This window comes from Apteryx mantelli, unplaced genomic scaffold (genome assembly GCF_036417845.1).
Source record: "Apteryx mantelli isolate bAptMan1 unplaced genomic scaffold, bAptMan1.hap1 HAP1_SCAFFOLD_62, whole genome shotgun sequence".
Lineage (NCBI taxonomy): Eukaryota > Metazoa > Chordata > Aves > Apterygiformes > Apterygidae > Apteryx > Apteryx mantelli.
In genome coordinates, this window is record NW_027118791.1 from 1,070,193 (window position 1) to 1,079,802 (window position 9,610).

Consider the following 9,610-nt stretch of genomic DNA (forward strand, 5'->3'; position numbering starts at 1 on the left):
CCTCCTGGCGAGTCGCCTGGATGCAAGCAAAGGCGCCGCCTTTGGGGAGGGAAGCCCCGGCCCCGGCCCCGGCCCCGCCCCCGCGGCACTGCGCAGGCGCGCAGCGGCCCCCCCGCTCCGCCTTGTGACGCCGCCGCGCGAGCTCGCCGCGGCCGTTGCGCATCGCGGCGCCCGCGCGGCGTCTGGAGGCGGTTGCTCTCAGTGCTGTGGCCGCCGCGTGCCTCGCTGGGAGCCTTGCTGCATCCCTGCTCTCAGCCCGCGCCTCTGCCCCCGGCCCGGGGGCTCCGAGCCCGCAGCCCCGCAGCAGCTGTCCCGGGCCGCGGCCACTGGCCGGCGCTCGGCTCCTCTGCCCCCGCACGAGGCGGGGCCGTGCCCGCGGGGCCGTGCCCGTGCCGGGCCGCGTCCCGTCCCCGCCGCAGCATGAAGAGGCTCTTCGGGCTCTTCAGCAAGGGGCAGGGGCCGCCGCCGTCGCCGTCCGGCAGCGCTTCCCTGCCCTGCGTCGGCGCCGCCTCCGAGCTCCGCGAGAAGCAGCTGGGCAAGCTGCACCGCGCGGCCGCCAGCGGCGACCTGGCGCGGGTGCGGCGGCCGTGGTGGCTGCGGAGACTCGGCATCGACAGGCGGGACAAGGCGAAGCGGTGAGGGGGGTGGCGCCGCGCGCGCCCGCGCCCGCCCGGCCGGGCTCTGGGCCGCGCCGCGAGCGTGGGGGGAGGCGCGAGGGGCGGCCGCGAGGGCCGGGCTGCGGCGGCGGCGGCGGCTGCGTCTGTGGCTGCGGCGCGGCCCCGCAGCGGCGGGCGGAGGGGGCGGCGGTGGCGCAGCTGGGAGGCTCCAGCGGGCCCTTGCTGCGAGCAGAGAGGTCTCCTTGCCTGGTGGCAGCCCGCGAGGCTCGGCTCGGCTCGGCCTGGCTCGGCTGAGGAGGGCGAAACGAGGGGCAGGTTTTGTGAGCGGCTTCTCCCGCAGCGTCACCTGTATTGCGTGCGTGGCAGCAGCCCTTCGGAGGTGGTCGCGTGTTCCTTCGTAGCCGCATCGGCTGCGGTGGTTTGATTGGAGATGCTGGGCAGTTTGAAGGGCCGCCTTTCTTCCAGGCGCGGCGCGGCAGGGCAGGGCAGGGCAGGGCAGGGCCCTTCCTGGAAGGGAGGGAGGAAGGAAGGAAGGAAGGGAGTGCTATTTCCTTCAGCTGGCGAGGGCTGGTGGAAAGGCAGCTCTGCTGCCTTGGAGAGGGCTTCCTCCGTGGTCGAGCTTGTAGGAGAAGGGTAGCTACAACTGCCGGCAAGACAGAGCGCTGCTTTGTTGCTGTGGGCATGGCAGCGTTGTGGGGGAAGGTTTCTGCTGGCTGGTTTGCTAGGTGTTACCGAGGGCGCTTTGGAGCGAGCGTGTCCTCGCGTTTGCTGCAGTAGTGAGCTCGGGGAAAGGACAGAAGGCACGAATTCCCGAAAAGCACAGCACAAAGCTGATGCGATGGTGTTCTAAAAGCCACCTCCTTAGCCTCTGGCACGCTGTTGTCACGTGAGCGATGCTGGCGAAAGCTAGAGGGTCCCTTGCCGTAGGCTTAAGGTGCCCAAGGCTTGGTCGTCCTTGCTGGGCTGTGTGTGTCGTGCTGTTGGAGGCAGTGGCCAGTTGCCTGGGCAGAGGTGTGGAGGGCAGCAGTTTCCCACCGGAAGCCTGAGGCTGTGCGGGAAGGGTCCTGTGGCTGGGCGCAGGAATCCATTTGCAGGGAACGAGGCGGGGAGCTGAGTGACCGTCGTCTTCATAAATGGGTGCTGGGGTGGGGTGGGGGGCATTTTTCCTAGCCCGCCCCAGGCTTTGGGTGTGCAACTGCTGTCATGGCTGAAGGAATGAGAAACTTTTTCTAAGCTTGTTTTTTGGAACCGGAAACGGGTGGCCCTACCCACATGCCATAGGCAGGAGCGGTGTCTTCAGCTGTGTGCGTGTCTGTCGGTGTTAACGTCGTATATTTAAATTTTAGGACCCCTCTGCATCTTGCTTGCGCTAACGGGCATTCGGAGGTTGTTTCCTATTTAGTAGGAAACAAGTGCAAGCTGGATCCTCGTGACAATTTCAAGAGATCGCCGCTGATGAAGGTACGTGGAGTATGTGATGCTGCTGTAGGTAGGGCTTATAAGTTACGCACTGAGCAATCCCTCCCTTGGGTGATTCTTGACCTAGGTGTGGGTGGCGATTGTGTCGTGCTTGGCGCCGAATAGGTGCCTAACGTTACCTAATCTTTGAACGCGTTATTGTTTTCCGAGGTTGGCAAGCTGTGGGAGTTGTGGCAGAGGAAAACGTAGTTGCTGGAAAGGTTTCCTTTTTTCCTGTGTTGTTTCCAGGCAGTACAGTGCCAGCAAGAAGAATGCGTTGCCATTCTGCTAGCGCACGGTGCCGACCCTAATCTGGCCGATGTTAACGGCAGCACTGCCCTTCACCTCGCTGCCGTTGCTCCTAACACCTCTCTAGCAGGGCAGTTACTGGAGCACAATGCCCGTATTGATGCACGGAATAAGGTAAGCGCAGAGTTTGGGTAAGGCCGCTCTTGGAAAGAAAAGGTTGCTTCGCTTCTCTGTGTTTTTCTAACTGAGGGGATTTATGCTTTCAGATGGGATACACTCCCCTTGCTCTTGCCGTGTCCGAACATCACGAAGAGATGGTGGAGTTCCTGCTTAAAAAAGGAGCTGACGTGCACGCTCGAGATCCTTCTGAAAGGTGAAGGGCTTGTCCAAACAGGGCGTGGGTCTCCTGAGTATTCTTAAAGTTTGACTGATGAGAGGCGTGGGCGTGAGCCTCTAAAAGGCCTAAGTAAGTAGCCACACGGAAGCAGTCGCTTCTGCGTGACTTTGGAAAAGTGATCTGCGCTTGGCTGCTGTTGCGCCTCACTGGCTGGCTTCTGCCTTCAGGACTGCCAGAAAGCTTTGTGTCTGGTTGCCGCAAGGCAGGGGAGTTGCCGTTAGTTCTCCAGCATTGCTGCTGGGCAGGAGCGGGTTTTTAGAACCCAGGCATGGTTGGTAGGTAAGTGTTGTCTCGCGGGCAGCGTTGTCTCTCTGTCCTGACACTTGCTTTGACAACGGGCACGCGTTGAAACGAGAGAGGTTCCAGCTGGATGTGAGGAGAACCTTGCTGGCTGCGAGGACAGTGACGCGTGGGAACGGGTTGCCCGAGGAGGTTGTGCAGCCTCCCTCCTTGGCGGCTTTGAAGAACCGACCGAGTAAAGCCGTGAGCAACCCGGTCTGGCCTCGTAGCTGAGCGTGCTTTGGGGAGGTGTTAGGCGGAGAGACCTCCTGAGGCCCCTTCCGACCTGAGTTCTCCTGTGCTTCCGTGTAGTTGGCTCTGCTTTCCTTCTGCCTGTGGGAAAGGGGGAAGTAATTGTTTTGGGAGCAAATAGGGCTGCAAATAATGCCAGTGAAATGTCTGTATCGGCCGATAGATTTCCTATCGTCTTTTGGATGCTCTAGGACCCCTCTTATGCTTGCTGCTTCTGCTGGGGACATGAGCGTGATAGAAGTTCTTCTTCGCTATGGTGCTGATCTTTCCCAGGAAGACGTTCTTGGATGGACAGCGGAGGATTACGCTAGAACTTCTGGACATGCTCGGTAGGTGCTTTGGGTCACCGTTAGAGTTGCTAAGTTGTCCGAACGTCCGTGTTGGTTTATGGGCGTGCTTGGTAACAGCAGCAAGGTTTAATGGCGTGTGGAGACCTTTGTTGCAGCTGGGCGAAAAGGACTCTTCTGGTACATATTGTTCCCGTGTCAAGTGCGACTTGGGAAATTGTCCTTGACTTCCACCCAAATGCTCCGTTACGTTTCACGTTTGTGATGCTGAGCTCGCATCCGAGCAATGCAAAGTCTGAAAATCAGTGTGTTTCCTTTCTTTCTGTATACAGTGTTAGTCAACACCTGGTAGACTCTGCAGTCGGGGAAAAGGCGGGAGAAGCTTCTGCAGGCGGCGCAAAGGGCGTGCCAGCGCTTAGCACGCCTCCCGGAGCAGGAGCTGCTGGCTTTGCATTGGGTGCCTGCGCTCTGGCCAGCAGAGGTAGGATCCTTAACCGTGGAGGAGCTGATGAGGAAAATCCCTACAGCCTTTTCTTTTGGTGGCTTATATTGTTGAAGCTTACCATGTTCACCATTGACTTCAGTGGAGGTCTCGGATGGAGTAGCGCACACAGTTTTGTAAATGCGCTTCTGTGTTGCCGACTGGACACGTGTCTTGCAAGGCCGTGAGGGCGCTTCTATAATTAGCATGTTAGCCGTCCGTTCGGAGGGTTGTTGCCTATTGGATCCCCCATGTTTATAGATGGGGGCTTTCCTTTTTTCTTAAAAAAAAAAAAAAAAAAAAGAAAAGAAAAGAAAAAGAAAAAAAATTACAAATACTGTGCAGTACCTGGCATTTTCAACCACAGGTTGGTGGAGGGGGACGGGACGGGACAAAGAGAGAATGAGAGAGAGAGAGAGAACAATCTCTGCCTGTGGCGTATGCTCGCATGCGTGGTATGAAGAGTTCAGCAGTTGAGTCACTTCTTATCCTGTTCAGCCCGCGCCAGCATTTGCTAACTGTCTGCTCACATAGCATCTTGGCGCCATGCTAGTTTTTCGGTTAGGAACGTTAGAAGGAAATATGAGGACAGTGTTGAATTTGCTTGCTTACTTAGTTTGGGGGGGGAGAATTCAGTATGATGAGAAAAATCAGTGGTTTGGGGCATGCTTTTGTTCGTGCTGTCTCGCCTGAATGTTCCACTCCAGTGTGGCCTGTAGAACTGTCCGTGTTACACGCTTGTAGGCATTGTTGACGTTGGAAGGTCTGACATGCTAAGAATTAATCATGTCAATTAATATTTGAACAGTGAGAGACGACGTTTCCCACGGATACTTTGCAAGGTGAGACTTGAACAATACCTTTTCCCAAATCCTTTAACCTGCCTAAAAAGAGGAAAGATTGGAGAGACAGGGTCCTTCTTGCCTTTGCTTTTCAAGAATGTTGGAGGAAGAGGAGAGTGATGACAGCTGTCCTGCTTCTGAGGAAGAAAACCGCAGTTCAGCTGCCAAGGTAAAGTGCCTCAACAGGCAACACTTGCCATGGGACGCCTCATTTGCAGGGAAGACCTGTCTGGACTTCAGTCTCCAGGCAGGTGGTTTTCTCCGGCAGAGCGGTCTCCTGCCTGCCACCCTTTCTGCTGCTGTGAGCTGTTTCCTCAAAGACTTGTAGCCGTGGCAGAGCATGCAGCAGCCTTGTGGTCGGGGGGGGTGAAAGAGCAGTAGGTGACAAGATAAATGGCCACGTGGTTTTCTTCCTGTGAGTCAGATCTCGAGACCATAAAAGTTGATCAGCTCCTGGGTTGCCTATTCTTTTGTCCTCCAGAGCTTGCTCTTTGTTTCCAGTGACTTTGGCAATAGAATTCTGACTGATATGGAGGAAGGGCATTTATTGTTCAAAATCTGCTGAAATGCTTCATCCCCTGGCTCTCCTTTCCTCCTTGTCAGGTTCCTCAAGTGTGCTTGGCGGGGAGTTGCTCAGGCGGGTCTTTTTCTCTCGTGCCGGATGCGGATGACATTCCAGGCTTGCATGTGATCTCACGCTGCCTGTTTCAACTCTGTGGGGTTTTTTTGTTTGTTTTTTTGTTTTTTTTCCCCCAGTTGCGGTGTATGGCGTTGGGACTGCGCTGTGATGAAGACTCCGAGTGTGGTGCTGGAACCCAGGCTGTACTGCTGGAGATGCAGGCATGTTTGATTTTTAAGCTGGTTCCGTTTTTTTTTCAGTGACCTTTGAGAGATTGTCGCAAATGTTGCTGCAGTAGCTCTTCAGAGACATAGTAAGATGTGATTGTGGTTTGAAGAGTGAAAGCGAGGAAAGAGAAGGAGGTTTGACTAAGGTTGTTTGAGAAGCAGGCAGCTGTTGGTTTTCCTTGGCGCAAAGGAGGGGGAAAGGGTGCGTGCGCTCCTGGATGTTGTAACGTAGGTGAAGCCAGGGTCAGCCTGTGTGCAGGCAGTGCTTCTCAGGAGCTTTGCAGAAGCAGAGCCGGGCGTTTGTGACGTTAGGTATTGCTGTCTGCTCAAAGACGTTCCCGAGGAAAAACTGCAGGCCTGGTAGAGGAGAAGTGAGAACGTTTCCCTGTGTGGGTACAGAGGAGAGAAGTACTTTGCGAGGTGTTGCCTGCCTGTGCAGAGGCTGCTTGTTTCTGTTCTTTCCAACGCTTTTGGCTGGCCTCTTTTAGGAAGAATCACCTGAACGTCAGGGAGAGGAGGCTACTGGTGGTCCTCAAGTTGTGGATGCTGCAGAAGCCCCTGCTGGTGTGAGAGGTGAGTTAATAAACATTGATCCGCTTTGTTTCTTTGCTAGTTGTGCCGAGTCAATGACCGGAAATGGTGATCTGCTTGTGAGACGGTACGGCACCCCCTTTTGCCCTTGCCAGCAAATGCCAGGGGGGAAGGTTGAGGGTAGCGAGTGTCAGTTGAGGGAGCTGTTTTGGGGTAGTGCTAGGTAAGGAGCGTTGTTTCTCGGTGACTTGCTGCGCGTGTGAGGATGTTTTGGCTAGCGCTTTGAGGGTTCCTCCTCTACCGTGCAAAGTGCTTGTGAGTGCCAAACTCTGGAGCCCTAGTTTGGAGGGGAGATGCCCCTGAAACCTCCCTACTCCGTGACTCCGGCCTGCCCGCGCCTGGTTTGCATGCTACCCGACCGTCTGTTGGGCGTTTGTTGTAGCCGTGTGAGCTGCCGTGCTGGGCTTGGGCATCTTCTGCTGCAGAGAAGGCCACGGGAAGTGGCGAGAACACGGCGGTGCGGCTGGGGCTGAATGACACGGCTTTGTTTTTCCTCTGTAGTTGAACCGTTCTCCGTCTCTTGGCTGCAGGGCTTGCCTGATGGAGGAGAGCAGCAGAGTGAAAGAAGGACTCATGGCGTGTCGTTTCTTACTTCCTTTGTAGGTGTTACGTCGGCAGCAGGAGTGGAGCGGGAGGAAGACAGCGACTCTCCCTGGGACTCCGAGGTGCTTTCAGTGAGGGGCGCAGCGGGGTCCCTGTGGGGGGGAGCGCTCGGGAGCTTGCTTTGGACATAGGCCCCATCAGTGGCCCTTCCAAGGCCCCAAGGCCCCAGGGCCCGGGACACAGCACGGGCCGTCATGCAGCTACAGGTTTTGAGGGATGCTGCTGAGGAAAGAAGCCATCTCTCGGGCACCCAACAGGACAAGAAGAGTTACTTTGCCTTGAAAAATGCCTGTTAGTTATTCTCGTGCACTTGCAGTGACTGGCCCCACACCACACTCATTTTTCCTTTCCAAAATGCAGGTGTGGGCAGCAAGCAGCACGACACCCACGCGTGATGACCCCAGCGCTGGGGGGCTTCTGCCACGTCAGCATGAGCAGGACACAAAAGGCATCTCCAGGAGTCACCGTGGCCCTCGCCACCTGCCTCCCAGGTCCAGGAGAGCTGCAGAGCTCCTCCAAGCCCTCCCTGCACACTCCCCCAGACAGCCGGGTGCTGCCTGGCACAAAGCCTTCCTGGCGGTGGGCGAGGGGAGGCAGCTGCTGGCGCCCAACTCTGGGCTCCAGGGAACAGGCCAGGGCTCGGAGCGGGGAGCTGGCAGCAGGCTCCCGCGAGGCTGCTGCTGGCAGCACAGCCGCAGCCTGGTCCTTGCCCTGGGGACGTGTGCTGGTGGGAAGGGCCTGGCCAGGAGGGAGCCACGTGCCCGGGGAGGCAGCAGCAGTGTTGCCCAGCTCGGTGCAGGAGGGCAGAGCAGGGGCTGCTCTTGCGCTGACTTCAGGAAGGCACCACGCTGTCTCCCGCAAGGTCTTTTTATTGTTTTTATTATTTCTTTTTTTAGGGAAAGCTGATTGAGTGTTTTCAACTGTAACTGTTTGCCCTCTTCCGAGTATGTTGTTGAGTAAAGAATGCTCTGTGGTGCCAGTTGTTTTTCCCAGGGGAAGGGGGGCCTTCTTCAACAAACGGTGCTTTGACAGAGGTCTCCTGCTGTCGTTTCTTTTGTGGCTGTGCCATTCGGAGCACTCCACTCCATGCTGTTTTCATTCTTTCCCTCTTGCCTGTGGGGTAACGCTTGAAAGCGCACAGTGCACCAGCTTAGTTGACTTCCAGTACAAGGTTGCAACACATGTTTAGTCTGCTCTTCCGTGTGTTGTGAGATATGTGGTGCATCTCTTGGATTTTCAGCTGTGATAAGGACTGAGATGAGAAATACAAGCTTAACCGTGGAAATGAGAACTATCATGAGAACTCAATCTCAGCTGAAGAGCTATATAGGAGGCTTTGCTGAGCTTCTTAATGCTTGTGTAAACTCAGCCAACGCTGTGGCTTTCTTGGCTCTATTTGGCTTTGGATTCAGTAGCAGACAGGTGCACAGTTTGAAAGCGGCCTTCCCTAAAAAGGCACTTGGGAGTTCGGAAAGGGAGGAATTGGCTGGTTGATTGGTTGTGTGTACAAAATATCCTTCTTGCACTTTTATGCATGAGCAAGACTTTTGTCGTTGTGTGCTAGTCGAGCAGTCTGTCCTTACTTGCTCCAATCTGGCTTGGAAAGGACTAGCAAAACAAGGGTTTACTGAAGCCTGCAGAGTAATGCTACAATCTGAGGGAAAAGGGTGGTTTCTGAATTTTGTGAACCCAGCCTCAAGCAAGAAGGAGGTGCTATTGCAGATCAGAGTATTTTATGCTAATAGGCCCATGGTTTCTTTAAGCGGACTTGGATGCCAGCAGCCCTTTTGCAGCGAGTCAGACGCCCAGCGTGGACTTCTGATTGCCTGAACTCCCATGTAGTGACGTCCATTTGCCCTTGTGTTGTCAGCTCCGTTCCCTTTGAAGCTCACCACCTTCAAGTTCTTCCAGGCTCCTGTGTTAGGTGCCTTAGTGTGGAGAATGCCTGCTGCGGTGAGGTTAAAGCTCAGTGTTGTGAGGGCTGCAGCCTGATGTGGGAGAGGAGGCTCTTGCTGTTCCTGTGTTCGTTCCTCAGCCGTTTCCTTGTGTTTGCTAGCGCTCATGTTTTCTGTCAGCTTCCTCTCTTGCACCTGTCAGCACTGATATGAAAACAGATTGAAACAACCCTGCCCTTCCAAATTAGGACTCTGAAAGGAAAAAAAAATCCCAGGCTGCTGTTGCTAACTGAGCAGCAAACTGAGGAAGCCAGTGATCCGGTGCTCCGAAGCACTCCTGCTGTTTCCAAGCTGTAGCTTGACAGGCTTTGCAAGGCCTTGTTTCAGCTGACTGCTGCGCACAGGTGGTTGTGCTGAGGACTTTGTCTCCTGAGCCCTTTCCCCTGTACCTGTGCTTTTTGCAGGAATGGCGAGAGGGGTCCTTGCTGCATTGGAGGAAGGCAAACCAGAGGAGATGATGAGCAGTGCTGTCAACCTCAGGGTCACCTGTGAGCGCATCCACAGGCTAAAGGAGCTTGGCTGGCTGAAGGGTGAGGTAAAACTTGCTGCAGCGCAGTGGTGTTCTCCACCAGTATATATTGAAAAATACCCCTTGAGGGTGTATGTGAGTTTCCTTTTCCCAATTCGTTGCTGACCCCCCCTCCCACTGCAGATCTCCGAAGTATCTGTGTTCAGGTTCTGTTTTTCAGCCTCGAAGGGCGCAGTATTTCTGAAAGCACCTGTCCTTCTTGTCTGGTGCTGCTTCCTGGAGTT

At 55.5% G+C, this 9,610-nt stretch overlaps 1 protein-coding gene across 1 annotated transcript; it reads left to right on the plus strand.

Moving 5' to 3' along the window:
- The first annotated feature begins 420 nt into the window (after positions 1–420).
- LOC136996626 (ankyrin repeat domain-containing protein 7-like) lies at positions 421–6,804 on the plus strand. Its single transcript, XM_067317514.1, has 11 exons — positions 421–635; positions 1,964–2,078; positions 2,325–2,498; positions 2,591–2,697; positions 3,444–3,581; positions 3,872–4,020; positions 4,829–4,862; positions 4,959–5,031; positions 5,619–5,702; positions 6,197–6,281; positions 6,725–6,804. Exons 1-11 carry the CDS (start codon positions 421–423, stop codon positions 6,802–6,804), a joined length of 1,254 nt encoding a protein of 417 aa, XP_067173615.1.
- The last annotated feature ends 2,806 nt before the right edge of the window (positions 6,805–9,610 follow it).

Bases quoted from the DNA above. Each gene is read 5' to 3' on its own strand.
- LOC136996626 (XM_067317514.1), top strand. From the start codon at position 421: ATGAAGAGGCTCTTCGGGCTCTTCAGCAAGGGGCAGGGGCCGCCGCCG. The intron at 5,703-6,196 runs GCATGTTTGATT...GGCCTCTTTTAG, and splicing joins CTGTACTGCTGGAGATGCAG to GAAGAATCACCTGAACGTCA. The intron at 6,282-6,724 runs GTGAGTTAATAA...CTTCTGCTGCAG, and splicing joins AGCCCCTGCTGGTGTGAGAG to AGAAGGCCACGGGAAGTGGC.